Source organism: Emys orbicularis, chromosome 8 (assembly GCF_028017835.1).
Source record: "Emys orbicularis isolate rEmyOrb1 chromosome 8, rEmyOrb1.hap1, whole genome shotgun sequence".
NCBI classification, from domain to species: domain Eukaryota; kingdom Metazoa; phylum Chordata; order Testudines; family Emydidae; genus Emys; species Emys orbicularis.
The window spans coordinates 99,150,691-99,176,878 of NC_088690.1; the positions used below are offsets into that span (position 1 = coordinate 99,150,691).

Genomic DNA, 26,188 nt, shown 5'->3' on the forward strand with positions numbered 1-26,188 from the left:
AGGCCATGGCAGAACTTATTTAACCCCCCCCAGCACAACAACCCAAAAGCAGAGCGTCAAAAGGAAGGAAAAAATCTGTTCATATGCTTTCAACACCATCCCCTTGAGATCCCTAGTGTAAACCGCTTTATCTCTGAATAGGCATTTTACTGAGACGCTAGTAATCGGAGTTGATTACAGACATATTTTAAAACTAGCGGCGTGCATGTGGGTGGGCGAGTTGCCTTTTGACCTCTCCAGGAATAGAGTATGCACTTAGACAAGTTCGACTTTTGCGTTTGGATAAACAGCGACAACATCATATCCTTCGGGGGGCTTAACCCTTTCCTTTGCGTGCGTTTCGCAGTACAGCTGCTCCTCGATGAAGAAATATCCCCTCTGCTTCAGGTTTAGGCCACAGTCATTGCACATGAAACATTCTGGGTGGTAGAGCTTGTCCCGAGCTTTGACAATGGTCCCTCTGTTGAGCATAGGAGAGAAGACAGATTACACACCAAGCTGATGTCAAAAGCAACAGTGAGCGCACTCTGGAGCAGTTTGTTCCACTGCCCAGCATAGCAAAGAAACATGAAAGTAAATGGCATTTAGTGGCATTTTGAAGATATCATTTGACCCCTGCAACCTCTTCTGCCTCGGTCTCTAACACCCCCTTTGCTCCTCCTGCTGGCCATCTAAAATCCCACGGTGAAAATTCTCTCCCTCAGCCATTGCTCCTATCATCTCAATCTCTCCTTCAAGGGCCCAATCCTGCTCCCATTGATGTCAGTAGCAAAATCCCTGTTAACGTCAGTGCCTGAAGCCCTGGACTGGCTCCTCACTGCCTTCTGCATCGAGTTCTCCTCAGCTTCAAGGTGCTGCTCAACTCTCCTCTCCATCATGTTCCCCCCAGCTCCTTTTTTGCCCCACCCACACCTCTCAACCTGGTGGTCCTCTTTGCTTCCTTCTCCCATGCCTGTATCCACAGCACCTTCCACATGGTCACCTTTGCCTGGGACACCCTTCCCATCCCAATGTGGCACTTCTGTATCCGCTACTTCTTTACATTCTTCCTTGAAAACCTATTTCTTTCTCAAAGCCTATCAGCATAAGGCTGTCCCTCCACCTCCGCCCCTCAAGGGCCCAGGTGGGTGAGGTAATATCTTTTACTGGACCAACTTATGTTAGTAAGCTTCTGTAATAAAGATATTGCCTCCCCCGCCTTGACTTTTGTCTGTCTGTTTAGGGATCATGTCTCCCTCGTGTTCTGTACACCCAGCACTTCCCCGGAGACACTTGGCACCTTCCAGGATTGGACCTTGAAGGGGATGTACATGGTAAGCCCTTTCCTACTCTTGTGGGTTGTTGCCTAACAGCCTGAATTCCTTACCCCATGCCTTGGCATGACGCTGGGTCTGGAGCAATGGTTCTCAACCTGTTTACCATTGTGGGCTGCAAGCCCATGGGCTGCAGGCTGAGAACCACTGGTCTGGAGTATCTACATTCAGCCAGGATGATGGCAAGGAGACCTGTCTGTGAGAGCAGGGAGCCATCCCCTTAGGCTAAAGCATTAGCCCTTTCACATGCGAATGTCTACACGAGCCATTTGTGGGAGATCTCCCACCACTGCGCTCCCCCCGTGATAGCAAGGATGGAAACATGAACACGGACAGTGCACAGGAACTTTTACCATGTTGTCAGAAAGCCCCACTTGGACTCGCTCTAAATGACGTATTCTGCATACAACATTGCAACAGTGGGAGCTTTCTCAACACCCCCCCCCCCCAAGCCGCCTACCACGCAGGCTAGTCAAGCAGACAAAGCCCTACAGACTCTGCAGTCATCTACTAGGACTGAACAGAGCAACTTCAGCATGAAAAACACTGGCCTCTTCCACTTGAGCCAAATGAGAACTCGGTCTGTTGTGGGATAATAAAGGGCTGTAATAATGTCTGGGGCCATTCACATGCATTAGGCCAGTTTATTACAATAAGCATGGTAAAATCATATGCTTCATTAGAAATCATTGATACATCACTGTACTGGTCATATTTCTTTGCATCTTGAAAAGGCAACCCAAACTGTGCTGGGGAATGTCACCTTATTCCAATTTTATATCTTGTGTACAGGTCTGGCTGGCAAAAAATATGAAGACTTGGAGGACTCTGCTGTAAATATTAATAGAGCCACTTCTATTAGATGAATACCACAATAGAGGTCTTGTGAATAGTTAATTGTCTTGTTCCATTGCATGGTGTTATTGACCTCTAATGCTATGGAGAGATCATGTACTTACACGATCCCATTTCCACATCTGGTGCACTCAGGAAGCATCTGCAATCCAGACATGGCACCACCAAGTTTTGATACTGGAGATTTGATGCTTCTTGGGCCAGTGAGTCGGTCGAGTTTTTCACCTGCCAAGAGTTTTGAAAAGACACAGATTAAAAGTTGACCTCTATTTTAGAGGACAGATGTGATGATTCTGCCTGGGAAAACATGATATACATATTGCAACAGAAAACTCTTCTTGCAATTTGCGTAACAAAGAAAATGGTGGGACCAATCAGACTTTAGCAAGTTCAGCATTTAAGTTCACAGAACACTGATAGGTCTCACATAAATCCATTGTGCATCATAATGAAGCCAGCAGGGTTAGTAACTAACTGCTCAGAATGGTAGCAATGAAATGGCTGTAATATAACCATTGATTACCACATCACCATCTACTCGTACATCCTCAATGATCTAAACAGACCCCATCAATCTAAACAGACGAGGGCTGAATTTGTATGACAGACTTTTTTGGGAGCTAAGAGACAGAGATGGGGAGAGAGAAGCAAACTGATGAAATCATAAGAGAGCAGAACAGAGGGAGTGCGTTCTATCTGAGTAAGATTAGATGTATTGTTTTTTATATCTATGACCAGTCAAAGAGAAGAAGATTAAAACCTTTTGGAGCACAGGGCAAACCAAAAAAAGAAAGAAACCAAACAATAACACAGTTAAGTGCATTTTTCTTCTTAGGAGATTTATTTGTTTTATTACATCTGTCGTGAGTCAGGAAGACTTTTGTGAGCCTAAAACAAAAGTAAAACAGCATGTTAGAAGCTGACTTTTTTCTTGGCATTAAGTTTTGTTTTACATCGGAGACCAGCCAAACTAAAAGGAAGCAATGAAAGCTTTATGCATAGTGACTGGCACTCTCTCTCATATATGAGCATATGAGTGTGTGTGTGTGAATACATATATATACACAGAGAGAGAGAGAGTATACATATGAGTGTTTATATATAATGTATACACTCACTCACACAGATACATGTACATATTGCCAAAAACTATAAAACTTAACAACGTACACGACTAACTGCGAGGTTTTCCAGAATCCCCTGTCGCCCACCAGATCACAGCTGCAATTTTGAATATGCTCATCCAAGCCCCCATTCAGCAAAGAACTTTAAGCATATGCTTAATTTTAGGCACATGCTTAAATTTCATTGACCCCCATGGGACTTTAGCACGTGCTTACGAGCTGTGCTGAATAGGAATAAGTACTCACCACACAGCTACTTTGGAGCTTTAATAGCTTTGATTCTGCCCTAAAGTGCCTACTACAGCTTAAAAAAATTCTGTGTATATAAAAGTTAATTCTTAGCATTTTTAATCAACCAGGGTATCATTCTTCCAGGCTGTTTATTGAACTTGTCCCTATTGTTACAAACAGATTCACACAGTATATTTCTGACTTGCATTACTCAGTGGTGCGTCCCTTTCTTTTTGCTTAGAATTCATTTTCCCAAATGATTTGGGGATGAGAGAAACACCTCCTCTTCCCTTTTAGAATTAGGACGTAACAGGTAGGACAACTTGCTTTGCTTTTCAACACAGAAAGACAGATCAGTGCATTTCAGCTCCAGCAGTTACCAGCATGACTGTACTTTCATCCTTATAGAAACCGTTTGCAGTTAATGTAGAGGAGGCTATTCAGTTATAGAATTAAGAGGTGAGCAAAGGGCCCAAAAAACTGTCTCCCTCCCAAAGTCAGGGTGTTTTTTTTGGGAGGGTCTTTTAATCATTTCTCTGTCTTTGCACAGTGACAGAATCTTAGCCATTGACATTGAGCCAAAGCATGATCTTGCTCATGATTTTACAATCAAACAACTAAGATCATGAAAACCAAAGACCCTCCCAGCCTCCCATGAGTAAAACATAGTGCTAATGTTTTCAGAAGACTTGGAATAAGACAGCCCCTCACTCTATGCGTGACTGACTGCCCAAGCAACCCAATGAGACTGTTAAACCCAAGAGGCCTCCAGTGCGCTTGGCTGGACTCAAGCAGAACTTGTTTGCTGAGATTTTCTGTTGAGCATGGACTGACACAATCGCGCACAAGGTCAGACCTCACAGCACTGAGAGACGCTGTATTTGAGCTATTCATATATTCATTTGCCAGCTTTTAAAATATCACCCTACGCCTGAAGCTGCTCCTGTTCCTAAGCTAGGGAACTGGGATAATTTTGACAGAGTGGGGATAGAGGGAGATATTTTAAAACAAGGCAGGATCTTCGAAACTCTCACCAGAATGCTAGGTCCTTTCCCTCTGTTTCTGCAGGCACAGAGCCCCACAATAATTTATGTTCCTCAGCTAGGCAGCTACTAACTTTAACTAAACATTCTTGTCTATGCTTTGTGGTTAGGGCTCATCTTTCATGGTTGAGGGGCACCCATTGAGGCAACTGTTATGTTTCTTTACAAATCCTGTCAGATTCCCAGCAGGAAACACTTCTTATTAGAGGCACAGTGTGAGGCCAATCATCATAAAGAAAAAATACTGCTTCTGGCAGGAAAATTTTCCATATCCCCAGTCCTTCATGTGAACTACCAGGTTCTCTAAGACTATGAAGATCCTGCCTTTAAAGGGACACTGTACACTAGTCTTGAACCCGAAACGTATATTTCTTCTTTTTTGTATTTATTTTTAAAAAGGGGGGAAAGGAAGATTTGAAGAACCCTGATACGAATTTTAAAAATTTGCATCATTTAAAAAACAACAATAAAACTAAATCTCTTAAACGGAATCTCTAGTACTGAGACTCCCCAATACAATAACATTTCCCTAGTGTACCAGAACCCAGAAGTGAAATAATTTACCCCAAAGTGAAAGGGATTAGTCTATTTCCATCATCCAAGCTGAGTGAAATGCAAAAGAAGCTTAAATTAAGAAAAATACATTCAGATTTTAAAATGTTTAATTTTTAATTACCTATGCGTTTTATGCTGACAGAGTCTCTTCAGAAGAGAGTATTTCATTTTTAATCCTTTACAAAATGAACCTCAGTAACTTAACAATCAATGCTCCTGGCCTGATTCTGTGGCTGCAAAACTTGTCAGGGATTCACCAGCCTCATGTAAAAATCACTAGGAGAACAGAACCAGGTGTAAAGTAGGAGAGAAAAAAGGATGGTGTTGGCCTAGAATCAAGATCTGAATTCTCCAGCTTGCTGACCTTTTGGTTGGTATCTTTCATCAGTTTTGTAATTCCAGACTCTGACAACACTGTGCTGCCATGTTACCAGAGGTTGGCATTGTAATAAACTCCATGTGGGAGGGCAGGGGGCAGTTCTTCAAAAAATCTTTTTAAATAGTGTTGCCCTTTTAAGATACCCTATTAAAATCTTGTGAAAGCAAGGCTCCATTGTTCTAGTTACTTCTCATCATGAGAGGATGGAAGAAGGGGAGGAGACAACAGTCATTTACGAGCTTCAACTCCAACACTTTCTACTCGCTTCTTCCTAATAATGAGGTTCTTGGGTACGTACAGTTGTGCACTGTCAAAAGACCCAAAGGCACAATCGAATCCTGCTGTTACTGCCAGCTAATCATGCATTTGCCCTGCCAGCCTAGAATGGAATAGAGCGTCTATGCCTAGGAGTCCCATGGCTAATCTCATATTTCGCGCTTTTCCAAAAGTAAGTTATTGGCCTTTCTCCTTGCCAACATAGCCTAAGAAATGTAAACGGCTGCTAGGGTTGAAAGCTGATTTTCCCAAAGATCATAGCTTATTCTCAGGCCTCCCGCATGCACCCAGGCCTGGCCTTTGGGATCTGTAACACTCATGGCCACACATTCTTCCAAGTCTTGGAGGACACCAGGTCACACTGTGGGTGTGGGGGAGCAGTGCCACCTAGAGTGCACGGATGATGTTTTTAGGGCTCCCACAAGCTCCCTCAGAGCCACTTGCCTACAGCAGGGGACTGGCAGTAACCCAATGATTGTAAAGCAAGGCGGTGATATTCGACGGAACCCAGAATTATCTGCCTGCCAGACCTGGGCTCAGTGATATGGACACAGTGGGCAGTGCTTTGGGATGGCGGCGTGCAGAAAATTGTTCTGCTCCAGCCAACTATGGCCACAATGTGGCGGGCGGAGAGACTGCCAGCCCAAACACCAAATAACATTGGGCCACTCTGTGGCACCTCTTTTCTTCAACTCTCAAATGGCTTTGCAAACATTTGGGCCCAATCCTGCTCACCACTGGAAGTTGTGTTACTGATTTCAGTGGGTACAAGATATTGCTTGTCATGAATTAAGTCTTGCAATAGCCTAGTGGGGTAGGAAAATATTCTCAGTAATTTTACTCACAGGGAAACTGAGGCACAACAAAGCTGTGTTACCAACTCTGGCAATTTTATCCCAAGCCTTGCAATAGTTGTTTTTCCTTAAAGTCCCAGCTCCTTGAGTCATGTGGGAATATCAGTCTTTTTGCAGAGAAAAGCTTCAAAATTTAAACCCTAAAGGCCCCAAACTCACAAAGTGAACAAAACATTTATTGTTTAAAATCTCGTGGCTTTTTAAGACAATCTCATAATTTTTGCAGTCTGGCTCATGATTTTTGTATGGTTGGAGACGAGTGGACAACGTTCAGCTAAAATATGGGCTTTGTTACGTTCTATAGGAAGCTGGCTGCAGGACTGTGACTATAACTGAGACCGCTGACTCCCATTATTATGTTTGTTCATGTAAATGCCATTTATTTAAATAGAAAAGGTAGTCGAGGTCATATCTTTTATTGGACCTTCTGTGGGTGAGAAAAACAAGCTTTTGAGCTTACACAGCGCAATCCTTCAGGTCTTCAGCACCTGAAGAAGAGTTCTGCATAAGTTCAAAAGCTTGTCTGTCTCACCAGCAGAAGTTGGTCCACTAAAAGATATTACCTCACCCACCCTGTTTCTCTAATATCCTGGGACCAACATGGCTACAACAACACGGCGTACATTTATTTAAATAGGTGACTGATATTCTATTAATTATGCCCCCAATCGTTTCTAAAATATTAGATCTGTATGGATACTTCTAGGAAAACAGCCGCAGTGTGCATCCAATCTGCAAACCTGGACACCTTCCACAGGACGCCTGTAGCGGGGTGGCTACCCTGCTCCTGCCTGAGGGGTTTAAAACAGCCCTGGCAGAGGGCTGGTGCAAAGGGAAAAGCTACTGGGCTGATTGGGGAAGTAGCCACAGCTGGGCCACGCCCCAATCAGGCCCCAGCTGGCCGGTATAAGAAGGCTGGGAGCCGAGAGCTCAGCAGTCTCTCTCTGCCTTCAGAGAGAGAAGGGCCTGGCTGCAGGGAGCTAGACAGGGTACCTATAGTGGAGCAGGGCTGGGGAGATCCAGGCTGGATAGCCCCAGGCTGTGGCCTAGTATTAGGCCAAGAGGTACTGGGGGTTGCAGAGGGCAGCCCAGGGCTAGGCCAAGGCAGCAGGTCCAAACCCCCCTTGCCAGTGATGAGTGGCCGATACTGCAGTCTGCCCCAGGGAGCGGGGGCTAGTTGGTGACTGGCAGTGGCCTAGTGCTGAGGCAAGGTGGGGATAGTGGGTGCGGTTCCCCTGGGAGGGGAGACCTAGTGTGTGGGTATTGCCAGGGGGCAGCACCCAGAGCGAGGGACATGGGGGCCAGAGAAGAGGAAAGGTGGATCACTGGCCTGCAGAGGGCGCTCCAGAGGCTGGTGAGCTAATTCCCTGGATGACCAGCAGGAGGCACCACAGGGGTGAGTCCGGATCTTTTACAATGCCCAACGTCTGAGTTTGGATGCAGTAAGCACACAGCTGCTAATCTGGGCTGTGTGTTCAGGTTCCCAGGTTTGAAACTGCCATTGGGGCATTTATTGCTGGAGAGGTGTTTGCATGTCCAGTCATTCCAAGTCTCAGCACAAAGGAGGTGAGATTGAAAACAACAGGAACCAGAACAGTCAGTTTCTGAGTTTCCTTTCAAAGTGCTTTCCAGGCCTGTGGAATGATTCAGTAGAGAATTACACAGAGGCAGTCAGCCAGGTCTTTTCCTCAAGGGATGATGTGGCTCAGCCCAGAGTGTGGAGTCTAATCCTTCCACAGGCAAGAAGCCAATGTATGTGCACCTGTGCAATAACAGGGAAAATCTGAGCAGAGGTTTGCCAGTGACCAGGTAATGCCTTTGCACACTGTCACAATCTCATTTCCCAGCATCCACATAAGCAATGAAAGCAGATGAAGGTTGCTGGCCGGGTTAGTTGCTGAAGTGGTTGTGGCCGGTGGAACCGGAGTGCCAGGAGCATGTGTGAACAAGCTCTCTACAATGGAAGTGCAGAGGAGGTTGCTAATCCTGTTTGAGAGCTTGTGGAAGTGGGAGAGTCAAAATCCAGTTTTTGAAGTATCCCAGTACTGAACCAAAGACATTCCTGCCCAGTCACACACCACATGCTTTATGTAGAAGTCTACAGCTCTGCGTCAAGCACTAATCTCTTTCAAGTGGTCCAGACACACCAAACTGGGCTGGATGAAAGCAAGGCTGTGGTTTTGGTCTCAAGTTCAATACATTTCTTTCCACATACTTAAGATCAGTGTCACTGCATCATATCAATTGAGGGGCAGATTTCAGCTGTCCCAGCCCATGTGTGCAACTTAAAGGAGACAATGCAAAGAGACCTTCCTCACTTGCATCTCTGCCACAGCTTGGGTGGGTGCTGTCTGGTGGGGTTAGCCCCCTGACATAGCTAGAAAGGATGAAGAAAGAGAGGTCCAGTGGTTAAGGCTCTGGCCCATGACTTGGCAGAGCAGGGTTCAAATCCCTGTGTGACCAAAGGCAAGTCACTTAACCTCTCTGAGCCTCCATTCTCCATCTGTAAAATGGGAATAACAGCATTTCTCTGCATCAAAGGGGTGTTATGAGGACAAATACACTAAAGATTGTGAGGTGTGCAGATACTACAGTAACAGGCAGCGAGCAGTGGAGCCAACTCTTGCGGTAGATGGGCAAAGAGTGTCATGGCCTCATATCCTGTTCCCACTCATCAGAGTAGCTGGGTACAGCTGCAGGGGGATGTGTGACTACACTCTGCTGAGGTTCAAAGAGTGGCATTGCTTCTTCTTCATTGTATGCTCCCCAGCATAATTCTGGCAAAGTCAGCAGAAATTCTCCCAGCCATTCCTGTTGCACTGTACCACAATCTGCTCAGTGTTGTAAAGCCAGGATCTGGCCTGCTCTGATGAGTGAGCACCATACAGCTAACTCTGTGGGGAGCAGTCACCTTAGTATCAAAGCACTGATGTTCCAAGCTTGGAAGGGCTTTTAACTTGTATCTTTGGATCATAAAAACAAATAATTCTTCCTGTTACACCAGCACAACCTCATTGAAGTCAACAGGATTGCTCCAGCATAGCTGTGAAGAGCATCTGACCCATTGACTCTATCATGAGAAAAAGAGAAGGTATTGAAACATGTAGGTTTTCCCTCTTGTACGGCATATTATATTCACAGGTAACAAACTGATTTAGAAGACCATAAGAATTAGGAGGCTTGGGGACCCTTTGGAAAACTCCGCATGTACAAACAATCTGAGATGCTGTCTTCCTTACCATTCTCTCCGGCTTCTAACATGCCCTGCAAATACCGGAACGATCCAGACTGCTTAGGCTCTGAAGCTGGCTTTTCATAATCCTGGAGCATCTTGTACACATCTGACTCCATGTCAATCCCATTTCTGCTTCTCGGGAGAGGTTTTAAAGGGTCGGCACTATTTAAAAGCAAAGCAATGTCAGATGGTAAGCAGCCATTGCATTCAGGGGAGGAACAATATTTCCAGTTAATTAGGGATGGGTGAACTCCATGGGGTTGGAAGTTTTATGAGCAGCCCTAAATGTTCTGTGCTTCACCAAACAAGTCTGCATTTCATTAAACTTTTTCACCCATAGATTATATCCACGTTTATTTTCACAGAGATTTAATTAAATCCCCCATTCCCATGTTTTCTGTCTATAGCAAAGTTTGCTCTAGGGAAACAAACATGCAAACCATGAAAGATAAACTAGTATGTTGCTTGCTCTTCTATTGTGCAATATAACTAAGACTTGACCGGTTACCAAGAGTCTTAGAAAAAGGGCAGCTGCTAAAAAGCTTCGTAAATTAGTGTGCCACACATGGAATGTACTGAAAAAAATCATTAAATTAATGACTCAGTGCTATGGAAGCCACCCATCCATCGTTAAATGACCCGACATCTGGGGTATTTTTTTTTTGTTGCCAGCCACAGCCCCTGTGGATATGATGTTATCTCCAGTGAACGCACCTTTCTAATCCAGTTTCCTTCTGGATAATTCTGCATTGAAAAGGCCAATGGTATTTGTCCCAGAAAGTCCAAGTGTTAAAAAAATAATAAAAATACCACACAAATGACCACTAAACAAATTGATAAAACACCCTCCAAACTTCCTATTTTATCACATTCTCCCCCATGTTCTTTGATCCCACATTGTCTGTTTAGATTGTAAATTCTTTGGTGCAGGGGATTGTCTGTCTGTGTTCAAAGCACCTAGCACAATACTGGGTGCAATTGAAACAAACAATATATAGTAATGAAGGCCCTGATTCAACAATCCATCCTAATACAGCAAAGCTCTAAAAGGACATACTTATGTTCCATTCACTTCAAAGAGACTTTAGCAAGTGCTTACGCATATTGTTGAACAGAGAAGGTCTTAAGCATATGTTTAAATGCTTTTGTTGAACTGGGGCCTAATAGCATAATATAGCACCTGGGGGCAAGGAGTTTGTCTTACTTGTCTGTAAAGTGCCATGCACGTCAATGTCTTTATAAAAACAATAAAAATAGCCAGAGCTCTTAATCCTCGTCAGACAGCAGAACACATCTTACTCATCATCTGAATCACTGTCTCCACCAGCATTGCATTCATGCCAGTACATAAATCAAACAAAATTCACTTTCAACAATGCATTTTCTGGAAGTAATCTGGATCTCAGACTCCTGCTGTGCCATAGGCGCCAACTCCATGGGTGCTCTGGGGCTGGAGCACCCATGGAGAAAAATTGGTGGGTGCTGAGCACCCACTGGCAGCTCCCTGCTCCAGCTCACCTCCACTTCCTCCGCGAGCGCGCCGCTGTGTCCTGCTTCTCCTCCCTCCCAGTGCTTGCACCGCGAAACAGCTGTTTCGTGGGGCAGGGATGGAGGGGGGAGGAGGGAGAACGTGGCGTGCTGGGGGAAGAGGCAGGGCCGGGGCGGGGATTTGGGGAAGGGATCCAATAGGGGCAGGGAGGGGGCGGAGTTTGGGTGGGGACTTTGGGGAAAGGGTTGGAATAAGGGCAGGGCCAGGAGCGGGAAAAGGGTGGAGTCGGGGTGGGGCCATGGGTGGGGCCAGGGTGGAGTCGGGGCGGGGCCAGGAGTGCGGGGGGGCGTGAGCCCCCACCGGCGCCAGAGAAAGTTGGCGCCTATGTGCTGTGCCCAACTTCTGTTTGGAATGTGCACTTGTTGGTGGGCAACTTAGGAACTCAAAACTAAACCTGCAAGATCAGACAAGCAGGACTTGATTTTCTAACATTCTAATGGGCAGTTAGTGATCTCTTCATCAAGTCAGCAGTGGCAGGACTGGATTGGTCACCAAAGATGTAGATGCCATTATATACAGTAGAGGAACAAGATCCACAACTAATTAGGGAAGGGTGTACCACGTACTTCCTGGGGTTTAAGGTTTTGCAAGCTGCCCCGGGTGTTCTGTGTGTCACCAAACAAGTCTGCATTTGATTAAACCTTTTCATCCATGCATTACATTCTAGTTTATTTTCACAGAGATTCAATTAAACTCCCTTTCCTCCCGCAATGTTTTTCTGCCTATAGGGAAGCCTGTTCTAGGGGGAAAATGCAAGCCACAAAGCAATCTATGCATAATTCTCTGAAGGTTTTGATGCCCATGAAATCTTGAGACAGCGAGCTGAGCTGTTGCTGCTGAGAATCGTTGAGTGCACATGGGACTGCAAGTTGCTGCAGCATCTACCACCAGTGACTTGAACCTGACTCTACAGATTCTGTGCTAGTTGCTCTGGTGTCCTTTCCGCATGTCTGAAGTTCCCTAATTACCTTGTTATAGTGCTGTCATCTGTCAAGTCATGCGTTTTCAACTAGGGAGTAAACTTGTGTTTTATCAAATCCAGGTAAATCACATACTTGGAAAAGACTGAGTTCATGACCCAATTCTGACCCTATGAATGCGTTCAAAATCAAGCACAAATGCATTGACTCATCACTAAAGCTAATCCCCCTGTTTTTAGCCAAGGTATACAAAGCCACAGTCTTCTCTCAGTGATTCCTGTGCCATCTCAACAACTTCAGCATCATTAATGTCAATGAGGCTGTACAAGTGTAACAGAGGGCAGAATTTGGCCCATCAAGTCCCCCAGGTGTGAATTAGTACAGACACACAGTACTCAACAATCTGAAAAAACTTCTTCACCATTGGGAATTAATATGGGCATTTTTCCTAGTTCAGAACTAATGTATGACACAAATAATCAACAGCCTCAAACAAAGATACTCCAGTCCGCAAGCTGGGCTGCATCAAAGTTTCAGCTATTCATCTGAGCTGTGTGTGGCTAGAAAAGTGTTTGATTTTCTATAAGCACTAATATACCACAGCCTGCCAAACAGCTGCATTGACCTAGATTTATAGGTGTCCCAATTTATTGGACTTAGTTTTGTATGGAAACCATAATCCCCAAATCTGCTCCAAGGCTTCACTTGGAAGACCTGTCACTGTACAACAGCAATCATAGCTTCTACAGGGCAAAAACCTTTGATAAGTGTCTGGTGGACAAACACTTTCTTAAAACAAGATACTGAAGTTTATGACTAACTCAGGACCATTAGCATCATCCCACATTGGGATCTCATCTGGTGACTGCTACCCTATCCAGTTCCATTAGCAGTAAAAGGATCTGAATCAGGTAGGTTCCAAATTCAGTAGTGATATAAATGATGGGGTAAGTTATACAATGGGTGTCAGTCAGGCTGGCTGAAATTGATGAACTAGAGTAAAATGTACTAGTTTGGCATTAAGTGGACAAGCAAAACAACTTCAGCCAACGTGATATCCACACCAGCTTGGCATCCTACAGGTAAATTGGGAATTGTGTGGGGATAGGAAGAGTGGGGGAGATCTTGCTTTTATTTCACAGCTTCCTGTTAACTGTTTGTCCTCCTACACGCATCCCTTCTGTCCCCCAAACACTCAGTTACATGTTATTTGCGCATCTACGAAATGCCTAATTGGTGAAATTTATGCCATTTGGCCACTGACATTACAACATGTGTAAATTACAATTTGTGTAATTGGCACCACTGAATTTGGCCCACAGACTCTCACGGGTGTTACCATTGATTGCTCGAAGAAGCATTTTGCTGAAACTTGCCTTGGTCCTTTCTAATGAGCACAGAGTAACATGCCTGCCTCCACCTTTGGAGAGTCTGCAGAAGTTAACAGAGGTGGTTACAAAAATCCAGAGTCTCTGACCCATTTGAAATCCACACTTGAAGGGCAACTGTCAACTTAGATTTTTTTTTTTTAATTGAATACTTAAAAAAGAACAGTTGCTGACAGAACCCCATTAAATAGCATGTTCTGATTTTTTTTTTTTTTTTAAAGATGCCTTTGAAAATATTTACCTTGGTTCATGTACATAAGGGTTTTTTTCATCAAAGGAAAAACTGAGTAACTGACTATTTGGAGGAAACTTTGAGAGTGATTGTAAACAGTGTGTTGTCAAATGTACAAAATAAACTTAAAAAATAGAGAAAATAATTTTTACTGCCAATATCAGTCGGTTATAGTTAATTTAGGTGTTACTTGGAAGCATAATAGGTACACCATTTTCAGACAAAAATGTGGTTTTACCAAGTAGGAAACTTCCTTTTAAGAAAATGGCCAGTCAGACTGTTCAAACATACAGATTATTGACCAGTTTTACTGACTACAGAGAAAGATGCAAGTACCAAGTCATCCTTGATTATAGACCATCACTGGTTGTGTTGTAGTTCAGTTATGTGATGGCGCCAATCAGTCATTTTTCCAAAATACTAATATGTTAGGTCAACATAAGCTAAACTGCATGAAGAGAACTTTTGCTGTAGCAAAGCCGTTTAGCTGTGTTTAGCATAATGGGGTTCTGGTCCACGATGGGGCTCCTAGGCACTATGATAATACAAATAATAATAAATATCCAGCTACCTTGATATAACATGCTTATGTATTGTACTGAGTGCTATAAGGGGCAAACAAACACCAGCCGCACACGGCATATACTTACATAAAATAAACAAACACTGACTGCTGCTCCCATATGACATTTTGATTAGAAACTTGAACCTTCAGCTCCAAGAACCCAGGTTCCCCAAGAATGAGGGATGGCTGCCATCTTCACTGGCACATTCAAAATTAGACCAGGAACCTCCAGAGCTAAAAGCTCTGCAGCTTGCGCTCAAAAGCCAGTGCGCCCTATCCATGCTGTACCAGACGTCTATCCTTTACGGACACGGCACGTACCTGTTACGTACACCCTTCCCCCCACCCCCCAAAGCATAACACTTTATATAAATTGCTATTTAACGTCGTCAAATTCCATCATTAACTGTTAGCAACATAATCCTATGATCAGAGCTTTTCTCACACCTGTGTGGCGAAGCAATATGGAGACCACTCATCTGTGCTGGCAAACTGGATTCGACATTGTTATTTGGATAGAGTCGCGTTGGATTATTGTACTGTAAGTTCAACATCTGTTTGTTGTCAGTGGGGCTCCCTCCGGGAGCATAGGGCACTGGTCTTCGGCTCTGAGTGGGCCCATTATCCTAAAAGAGAGAAGAAACAGAAAACTAAACAGCCACTCCGGCTATTCTTCGCAGCCTAGAACAGCATTTCATTTGTTGTTGTAAATAAGCAGAGGAAAAGAGAGAAATTCACCAGGAAAAAGGAAATTCACTTTTGACCCATAATTAGATCTTGCTGAACCTGTACAGCTTTCATTGGTCTGTAATTAAATAAGCTTGACTGTTTCTCAATATTCAGCCATTGCTAATTATTTCGCATTTCTTCATTTCCCCCATATGATCAATATTTATCTGTCCTGTGAAGGAAGGAAAAGGGGCATGACTCACATTTCAGTTATACCATTTCATAGTACAGTTGTGCACTGTTCCGATTTACTCCTGATTCACACTGGTGCAAGCAAGATCAGAATCAGACCCCTGGGCTATGTATTCAGGTTACACAAGAGCCCAAATAAAGGGCCAGATCCTGACACCCTTTCTCACCTTGAATAACACCTTACTCCACAAATAGTTTAATTCATTTCAATGGGACTACTCTTGAAGTCAGGTGTTACTTGAAGTGACTACGGTGATCAGAATTTATCTCAAGCTAATCATTTGGTATCTATATTTACATTTTTTTGCTGGCTTTTTAGTGCCTGAGTGAAAATTAACATTTTGCAAGGCCAAACTGATGGAGGATCTGGTCTCTTTGTGGTATTTCCACCAAACAGGAACTGAAGCATTGTAAAAAGATAGTTTTCATGTTATTTCAGCTATACGAAATATTAACAAAGGCTGTAAAAACCACAGACAAATATTTGATCCTGCGCACACCAGAAGGTACAAAACACATCAGAAGTAACATTCTCTGCTAGAGGTGCTCCCTGCCAAGCAAGCTGTACCCATGTTTTATCTCCTCTTTAATATCCTGCTTTGCGAGCTATCAGTAGAAAGAAGAACCATGGTATATTGACAAGGAAAGACAGGTTATTTCATATCCAATTATTTAAAGCAGCTGAAAACCAAAGGGCAGTACTCTTCCACTTGCCCTGTGCTTGTTAGTTCCATTTGTGCTAGTCAGGTTCATGTCTGTATTGATGGAAGAATAGACATTTACAAGAGAGACATTTTAATTGTAATGTATTCTGGGCTGGGCTCCAGGAGCTACGTTGATTTATACCAGCTGAGGATCTGGCCCTCAGTTTTCAACATTCTTGTATATTTAAGGCTCGTGAAAAGCTAAGGAGAAAAACCACATTGTGACCAAGTAATGGAGTGCACAGTTTGGGTTCTATTACCAGGTTTACTTTTGACTGAAATCATCCAATAAATGCTAATTGGAAACAAAAGTTTATCACTGGCATATAGAATGAAATAATTTTATGTCCAAGTATAGTAAAAATTAATTGGTAAGAAAAATAAAAACAGATCCAGCTAGAGGCAAGGTTTTTAGCATCCAATCCTGAAATTCTTCCTCGGGCAAAACTCTTAACAATATCAGTGGGATTTTTGCCTGAGTAAGGACAGCAAGATTGGGGATATATGGCCTGATCCTGCAACCACCTAAGCACGTGAGTAACTATGTATGTGAACAGTCCCATTGGATTCAGTGAGACTATATGTATGCATGAAGTTACTCATGTGCTTAAGTAGTCGCAAAACTTGGGCATTCTTTGTAATGCTATTTGGGAGACATATGGGGGAAATAATTGCTTCCAACATATGAGATCAAATTATCTGTTAAAAATAATTTATCTGCTGGGAATAATATTTCTGTTTTTTCACCCGAATGATTCTTTAAAAAAAAAAAAAAAAACCATCAGGCCACAGTTCCCAATTCCCAGATTTACAGTATTATTTTAAGGGAAATAAAGCAAATACTTTCTACCATGCCCCAGAGGGGAAAAGGAAGGCCATAAATGTTCGAGGGAAAGCAATAGTGTAAATTGGCCAGATGGTAAATTTTTTTTAGTAAAAAGCCATTGGTTCTTATTTAATCCTGTAAATGTCTATGTCAAATAGGTCTGAAATTGCATTTCACCCCAAGGAAATTGAATACTACCCTTTCCTAAGTCAGATGAAGAATGAAGAAACCACAGAGCAACAGACAGAGGCTAGTCTGGGTCATGACTGAGGTTTGACACTTCTGTTTTACATGGATGAGCCACTCAGAACTATGGGCCAACTGTCCCCTGACAGATGCATGTGCAGCTCCCAGAGAAGCCAACACAAATACAACATGTGTGTCCATGGGAGAATTTGGATTTAAATTATTTGGGCTGCATGTTTCCCTCTACTACGGAGTAGAGGGAATCTGCTTTGGAGAAGAGTGCAAGTTATCTGAGAGCATTATGCCACTGACCCAGTGCATGCTCTCATTCCATCCCCGCCCCATTGTAGGTACACAGTGAGTAGTTAGCGCTCTGCCGTGATGGGGTGTGCTGGAGGCAGTGAAACCAGGCTAGACTGCAAACTCATCTAACTTTAAGGGTTCTCAAGAGTAAATCTGGCTGGGGATTAATTCTTGTTCAAGCAACATTCTCTTCTCCCAACCATCTTAACCCTTCTCCCTTGCATGCGGGCACAGAGGGAGGGGATCTTCAGTGGCACAGCTCCTGATGGCATCCAAGCAACCATAGAGAGGAGCTGGAGAAGAATCCTTGTTACCTTTTGTGCAGGTTTGGGATCCCTCTCCTTCTTGGTTGGAAGAAGCAAAGGAAAGACTTTCCTGGGTTGACCCCACGGGGTTTCTAACATTTGTTTCCCTCCCCTCATCTTGTCCTTTTTTCCATACAAGGGATGATTGGGGCCTTTACCATTAAGGTAACATGGGATCGTAATCCATTTCTGGAATAAAATGCACTTTAAAGTGGGCCTAGAAAGCATGATCTCCTGGGGCTCCTTTAATCTGAGGCAGTTTGTAAACTGTCAGGCATTCATTTCTGTTGAACAAAACGATGTGTAAATCAACAGCAAATGTGTCTTAAAAAGCTAAAAAATATTGCTTTGACACTCTCCAAAGTGCACAGAAATTCAGTGTTGGACACAGATTTATTCAGTCTTGTGGGGGCCTCCCCAACTACGCCCGGTTAGGCAGTGCAGTCTTGGAAACATTTCTGTGTGGAGTGGTCTCAGTTTGGTGACAAGCACAAATGGTTGTGAGGCCATTTGACAAGCAATGATGTCCCTTGCTGTGGTTTTGTGGTTGAGCACCAACGTGCTGAGCTCTTGAATATCTGGCCACTTATTCCGTTGCCAGAATGGGAACTGACCCCTTTGGAAAATCTGTCCTGAGGGGTTCAGGAGAGGGGCTATAAGAGACCGGCTAGGGGAATGCCTGTGAGAAGGCAGGGCTCTGTGCCCAGGTGCTGAGGTCTCCTTGAATTCCACGCTGAGAAGGATTTTTGTTTTTCTCCAGATGCCTTTGCTTTGTTTGCATTCCTAGTTATAAAGATTCGGAAAAACCCTTGCAGACTGCTGTTATCTCATTTCCTGCTGACTCACCCCAGTAGCTCATGGGGGCCCTTCTACTGTAATGCTCTCTCCAGATTCCTGTCTTCTCAAAGGGGATTGAACTTTTTGATTGCATATTCACTGCAAAGCTGAGTCCAACTTCTTTGTTTTCAGTCTGCCATGTCACTTCCCTGCAGTCACAAACAATGAGCCTTTTGTACCACATGTAGCCCTGGTGATGTGAGGGCTGGGATTCATTTAATTTTTGTCACTACTAATTGATCTGTAGTCATTATAACCATACACGGTATGAATTGTTCATAATCACCTGCCCTCTCTGCTGTTTTCAAGGCTCTGCCATTCAGACTGACTTTTAACTGATAGCACAATGGTTATTTCCTATCTACTTAAAACCTTGGCCAGTTTCCTAGAATTTCACCTGTGGGTAACTGCCAAGTGTTGTGCCAGGGTGAAGTGAAGGAATTACTGGCTACTGGGAGGTGCAGAAGACTAGTATTGTTAGGAGCAACCACGCTTTATACTCCCTTTCCAGGGACAAGGTAGGTGAGTATTATTTTTTTTTTTTTTTTTTTTTTGACCAACTTCTGTTGGTGAGAGAGAGAAGCTTTCAAGCCACACCTTGTTTCTCTAATATTCTGGGACTGACATGGCTACAACTACCCTGCATACTCCCTTTCCACTCAGGATCACTCTCCTGTCCCAGTACATGCTCTCACTGTGACCCGCTTCCCTTCACTGCCAGTTCTCAAACCCTTCCTCAGAGCCTGGAAGCTGACCTGATGGTGTCTCCAGACCTTGAAGATCAAAGGACCGATTCCAAGTCCTACTGGAAGATTTCAATTGGCTTAAATGGGATTGGGCCAAAATGCACAAGCGCATCTGGCATTTTCTCTCCCCGCACTGGAATGGGTTCAATAAGTTCTTTGAGTAGTTGCAGTCTTTGATGGTTTTATTTTCTTGGACCACGCTGTGGATTCAGGCTGTGGCTTAAGAGGAAAAACATGGAGAATATTCAGTCTTCTGGGAGGTCACTTGTCTTGGTCTTTCTTGGTTGTACTCCTTCGGTTGCCTGGATTGGTTTCAGACTCCTTTCTCAGTACCTGTCTCAGAGTTTTCAATGAAGGCCATGCAAGATTTTACATAGTACAAAACATTCATGCCTTAGCCCTTAGAAATCTAGATCCAGATTTCTTTCCAGCTCAACGTTTAAGATTACAAAAATGTCCCCAATTCGGTGGCTAATTTTCTTTACTCTGCCAGCTTTTTTCTGTTCTATAGAACATATCCTAGTTAGAGGAGTTTTAAAAAAAATTTCTTATGGAGTTTCGCTGCTAAGAACTAGTTTTATCAAAGGGAATTCTTTTGGTCTTCAAGAGAGAAGCATTAAAATCTATTTTCTCATGCTAGCCTTCCAAGATCAATTATAAACCACAACAAAATCTAATGGAGTTTGTAGCTGGCTTTTGGGATTCAATGGAAACTGGCTTGTGGGGCTTCTCCCTCATGATTTGTGTTTGAGTCAAATTAATTTAACCTGAGGTGCTGAGGTGAGATCTCAACATCTGTTGGTTTGATTTTGTTACAAACGAGAAGATACTTAGAGAATCCTGGCAAGTTGCTGCTTTGCACCAGTTGAGAACAAGAGGACGGCAATGTTGAGGTCATGTCCAATGTGCAGAAGGCACACTTCTACAGAAGGTTATATGGCTGAGGCCAAAGGAAGCAGAGCACAGGGCCAACCACAAATGAAATTGGAAGTTGGAATTTTGAGGGATTTAAGAAGCCTAAACCCTCCCATATCGATTCTTACCAAAGGAAGGAGACTTGCAAGGGGCTGTTCAAGGTGGAAGTCCATTCTAGGCACCACCACAGCTACATGATAGCTATGTGGATCTGCTGCTGCTGAGGTGAGATCAGGTATTGAGACTTTCAGAGCAGGGGCAGTGTTTTTAGAAGCCCTAGCACAATGGGGACCTGATCCTTTGGGTACTACTCCAATACAAAATTACAATAATGTGATCTATTGCTGTCTGAATGCATTAATTGGTGCTGTGCTAGCTGTATGGTATCAAGTATCGGGGGTAGCCGAAAACAAAAACAACAAGGAGTCTGGTGGCACCTTAAAGACCATCAGATTTATTTGGGCATAAACTTTCGTGGGTAAAAACCTCACTTCTTCAGATGCATAGAGTGAAAGTTACAGATGCAGGCATTATATACTGACACATGGAGAGCAGGGAGTTACTTCGCAAGTGGAGAACCAGTGTTGACAGGGCCAATTCAATCAGGGTGGATGTAGTCCACTCCCAATAATAGAGTGGCTGGCTCATTACAGAAGCAGCTTTTCCTCTCCTGGAATTGACACCTCCTCATCTATTATTGGGAGTGGACTACATCCACCCTGATTGAATTGGCCCTGTCAACACTTGCGAAGTAACTCCCTGCTCTCCATGTGTCAGTATATAATGCCTGCATCTGTAAGTTTCACTCTATGCATCTGAAGAAGTGAGGTTTTTACCCACGGAAGCTTATGCCCAAATAAATCTGATAGTCTTTAAGGTGCCACCAGACTCCTTGTTGTAGCTGTATGGTAGTCTCTCCACTGGCCAGCTCTGGGCCAGGCTTTCTACTTCTTCCTGACTATTATATGGATGGAGGTCTCTAACTCCCTTCCTGACCCAATGTGGGAGAGAATACATAGAGGAAAGATGATAGAGTAAAGGAGGAGGATAGCTTGGGGCCATGGTGAGGAAAGGATTTGGGGGGGGTACATCTGTTAGGAACTGGGACATGGACTCTCTTGCCTAGTAGTTGGAGCAGGAGCCAGGCCTACAGGGCAGAATAGGCATCCAGAGAGGAAAACTGAAGTGAAGGTCCGGACCAGAGTCAGTGGCCAGATGCCAGAGTCAATGGTCAAGCCAGAGTCAGATATCAGCTGGTTTTAAGGGCAGGTCTGCTGATGCCCTCTGCTAATTGGGTGGTTTAGCCAATCAGGCAGTGCAACTGGGGTCCAGCTGCATGCTTTGGACTGCCGGGGGGTTAAGCTAGCTAGCAGGTAAGCCGGCTAGCTGCAAGCTCTTACTCCTGACAGCATTCTTCATAACATCAGTGGGTCCCAGATCCCCCAAATCAGCTTGATCAAGCTAACACTCCCAAGAACAAAGGTGTTCTATCCATGTGAACACCTGTCACTGTTTTTCTCTGTGTATTTCCTAGGAACGTTTAGTTCAACTTCATGTTTTCCTCTTAAATATATACATCACCCATTTATTAATAATTTACATCCCTCGGCACTGCCTATACATTAACGGCTACTGACATGTATGGCCTTACGGATGCAGTCCATCTATCCCGACAAACTATTTCCAGAAAAAGGAAAATGCAACACAATATGGCTCGGAGTGTTTCTTTTGGCATGGCATAGAGGAAGTGAAAGGAAATTATACATATACATTTATGGTAATAGTAGCATTGGCAGCAAGCCATGATTACATGCATTAAGTGCATACTCTGATGAGGTACATTAAATTGGCTATTGTACTTGGAGCTACTGGATTTTTTCCCAATAAATCCTCATTCACTAAAAGCCACATTCTGTCAGTCTTGCATGCACTCACTCCACAAAGAATCTTAAGCAATGGCACTAAAGAATATACTTATCACAGGAAGAGAAGGGCGAAACTCAGTTGTGCTGTCTATCACTAACCGGTGCCCTTTATTGTTACCAAACATCTCAAAATGGAAAATACCAAGTGAACTGTTTTCTGAAGAAAACAATCAAGTTCACGAGATTTACACTAGGAAATCTGAAAAAGAAATGGGGGTCCCCTGCCCCACAATTAGATTTATTTTCTGAGTTCGGCTTTTTCTTGAAACACAAACACTTCTCTAATTTAACTCTTTATATGAAAACCTTTTATATTTTGTAACAGTTTTCGGGACTGAGGTGGAACATGTTTATACCAGTGACCCTTTGCACCATGGGCTCTTACAGGTGTACACTGCTGGCTTTAAGGTGGCAACAGAAAAATAGATACTTGTTTATCTCAAGTATCTAGTTCAAACAAACCCGTGTAACTAAATGCAAGGACCAGAAATAAGCTGCTGGCTCTGGAATGCTGGTTACAGAGTCCGGCACACATGAAAGGTTTTTTGTTTGGGAGGATAATTAGCTATTTATAGTTAAACAAGTTCACTCCTGACCTTTCTTTATAAAGGATGGAACAGAATCTGGTTTTGCAAGGCTTCTTTCATATGCAGCATATCCTATGAAACCTCAAAAAGCAATAAGATGCAGCAGGAAAATAGCCAGAAAGCCACCAGTACTGGACATCAAAGAGACCAAGTACTCTGTACAACTATCTTTCTCTTGTCCCACAATGCACCGACGCTCTCTGTACCGATGTTAAAACACAAACTACTTTATTCTGCATCCACTTAAAAACTCTTAATACAAATATGTAAGTTTCTACATTGCTCTCATCACAATGGTATCTGCAATATATACAAGGGAAACAATAGAGACGTTCAAGCTGGTATTTGGAACAAAGAGTACATTGACAAAGTGTTTGATGTGTTTTTTTTTTAAAATAAGCATGTTATTAAGATTTAATTGAAAGGACACAAACCTTCTTTATCAACATGTTTAGAATATAAAGCACAAAGCCTATTGAAAAGCCATCATGACAACATCATTTTAAATAGTCTGTTCTGACAGATCATCAAAGGGGAAAAAACCTCAAACTTTGGCTCAGCTGTCCAACTGCTAATGCTATTGACACACAGTGAACATTTCTCGGCATGGCTGTCTGACAGCCTGAATACTTTAACACGTAGTTCCTCTCTAAACAATCCAACAATTTTCTTAAAATGGAAATTATGCAATTGAAGGAAAGTGATATTCTCAGTATTGGGGATCTCCTCATTTTTAAGAAAGGGAAAATTTCCTACAGTTGAAAGACAACAAGTTGTTTGGATTTGTAAAACTATCCCCTGCTCTGCTTTCGACCTGAACAAAGAGTCAGCAACGAGTGCTTCAAAAATGTGAGATCCACCTTCACGGGAGGCTGTTTCTATACTTCTTTCCATCTCTGGAAAGTCACTTTAGAATCCTGTCCAAGTCACTGGTGAATCTTTTTTCCCCTACTAGCTCAGTGCAGCTACAATTTCTCACCTATTACTCCATTCACGCCAAGACACAGCCAGTGAAGTTCCAAGGATCAAATGTTTTTGAAAATGCCTGGTCTCCTCCAGTCTCAGAGACACAAAGGAGAGGATAAAAAGAAGTAGGATGGAGGTTTCAGTAGAAATACAGAACTATACACCACTATGCCAGTTTTACTATGACTAATGGCTTGTCTACAAAGCAAGCTAGTGCCTGGCAAGCCAGACTACAGCACACCACACCTTGCTGCACAGTAACTTGCCTTGTGTGGAACCTGCTCCAGTGGTCCTGGAGTGAAGCTTAGCATACTGCTCCTCTGGGACCTTCACTGCACTGTAGCAGGGTCCACACAGCAAGTTAGTGCTCGGCAAGCTAGTGTGCTGTAGATTTACACCAGGGGCGGGCAAACTTCTTGGCCTGAGGGCCACATCGGGTTTCTGAAATTGTATGGAGGGCCAGTTAGGGGAGGCTGTGCCTCCCCAAACAGCCAGGCGTGGCCCGGCCCTCGTCCCCGCCCCCATCCGACCCCCCCCCCCACAATTCTCACCCCCTGACGACCCCCCCCCAGGACTCCTGCCCCATCCAACCCCCCCTTTTCCCCGGGCCCCCTGCCCCATCCACCTCTCCCTGTCCCCTGACCCTGACTGCCCCCTGCCACCCCATCCAACCCCTCCTGTCATTCCTGACAGCCCTCCCCTCCCCCACCCCGGGACCCCTACCCCCTCCAACCACCCCTTCTCCCTGACCGCTCCCAGAACCCCTGCCCCTGACTGCCCCACACCGCCCCATCCAACCCCCCATCTCCTTCCTGACTGCTCCCCCGGGACCCACACCCCCGCCCCCTGACCACCACCCCAAACTCCCCTGCCCTCTATCCAGTCCCCCCCCCCCACTCCCTGCCCCCTTACCGCACTGCCTGGAGCACCGGTGGCTGGCGGCGCTACAGCCGCGCCGCCCAGAGCACCAGGACAGGCAGCCGCGCTGCCCGGCCAGAGCCAGCCACGCCACCGCGCAGCACAGAGCACTGGGTCAGGCCATGGCTCTGCATGAGCCCCGCCACCCAGAGCATTGTGCCGGCGGCGCAGTGAGCTGAGGCTGCGGGGGAGGGGGAACAGCAGGGGAGGGGACGGGGACTAGCCTCCCCGGCCAGGAGCTCAGGGGCTGGGCAGGAGGGTCCTGCGGGCTGGATGTGGCCCATGGGCCGTAGTTTGCCCACCTCTGATTTACACCCTGGCTTACCACGCATTGCATTGTAGCAGGGTCCACATGGCGTGTTACTGCACAGCAAGCTGGTGCACTGTAGAGTCACAGCCTGGCCTGCCACGCACTAACCTGCCATGTAGACAAGCCTTGGGCCACTAGATCAGTAAAGTGTATCAGTAAAAGTGGTACAACCCCCTAGTGTAGACACAGTTACATCAGTACAACTGTGCTTATTATGCTATTAATGTACAGGAAGGGAAATAAGCTATCCTGGGATAAGCATGAGTTATACAGGTATCGCTGTGTTCACAATAAGGGTGGGACTGGTATAACCATGATGGGGCAGGGGGAGAGAGGCACACTTCTAACCAACATAGTTTCACTGGTACAAAAAACCCCTCTGAGTATAGACCAGGCCTAAACTGAGTTTCATCATCACAGAAATTTGATCTCCATACTCATCAATAGGGTGCTATGATTCTGCATGTAGGTTTGTTGCCCTCGCACAAATGCTTTTCTCCATTATTAATTCACCAAGGGCTAGACTCTAAACAACGTATTCATCTTGAGTCGTAACTTACTACACGAAGTAGTCCCATTCTAATCAATGGTGGTACTCAATGGGCCAGATCCAGAGCTGGTGGAAATTAGTGTAGCTCCATTAACAGCTGAGGATCTGGCCCAACGTGAGTAAAGGTGGCACAATGTGGTTTTAATTATTTTGTGCCCTAGGTGTATATTAAGGAAGGGTGACGTGTCCACATTTTTAAAAAAAATATATAGTCCATCTATCTTAGACCAAGGTTATAGGTGGCAGTATCAAACCCGATGGTACTGTATGTCAGGGGAGAGGCGTCAGGAATGTGCAGGTTAACAATCCTCAAGCTTTTTAAATTAGCTTGTAACACAAGCCTCGGAAGCTGAGCACATCTATTCAGCTAAACATTTCTAATATAAATGTTCCCCTAACCGGGAAAATATGCAATCAGCCAGGAATTTTGGAAAGAATTAGAAAATTAGTCTCTCTCTCTCTCACTATGGAAGACAACGTTTATCATATTTTGTAAATGCCTTTTTGTACAGTCAACAAAAAACATGAAGACACTTTTCAAAATGTGACAAGGAGAGCTTTAGACTGCCTGCTTAATGGGAATAATGGTGGGATTCAAAATTTCACAAGATCTTCCAGCAAGGATTTGCATCTAAGCCCTTTCCTTGGCACGTGGAGGCACTCCGTCCTC

General features: G+C 44.3%; 1 protein-coding gene across 1 annotated transcript in view; it reads right to left on the bottom strand.

Moving 5' to 3' along the window:
* Positions 1 to 255: 255 nt before the first annotated feature.
* The window catches only part of PDLIM4 (PDZ and LIM domain 4), a 94,705-nt gene continuing 68,772 nt past the window's right edge, over positions 256 to 26,188 (bottom strand). Inside the window, exons 4-7 of the mRNA XM_065409629.1 lie at positions 14,967 to 15,145; positions 9,870 to 10,027; positions 2,273 to 2,393; positions 256 to 460 (exon numbers count right to left, since the gene is read on the bottom strand). Of these exons, the coding sequence (XP_065265701.1) occupies positions 256 to 460; positions 2,273 to 2,393; positions 9,870 to 10,027; positions 14,967 to 15,145 (663 nt within the window). The remainder of the gene's footprint in view (positions 461 to 2,272; positions 2,394 to 9,869; positions 10,028 to 14,966; positions 15,146 to 26,188) is intronic.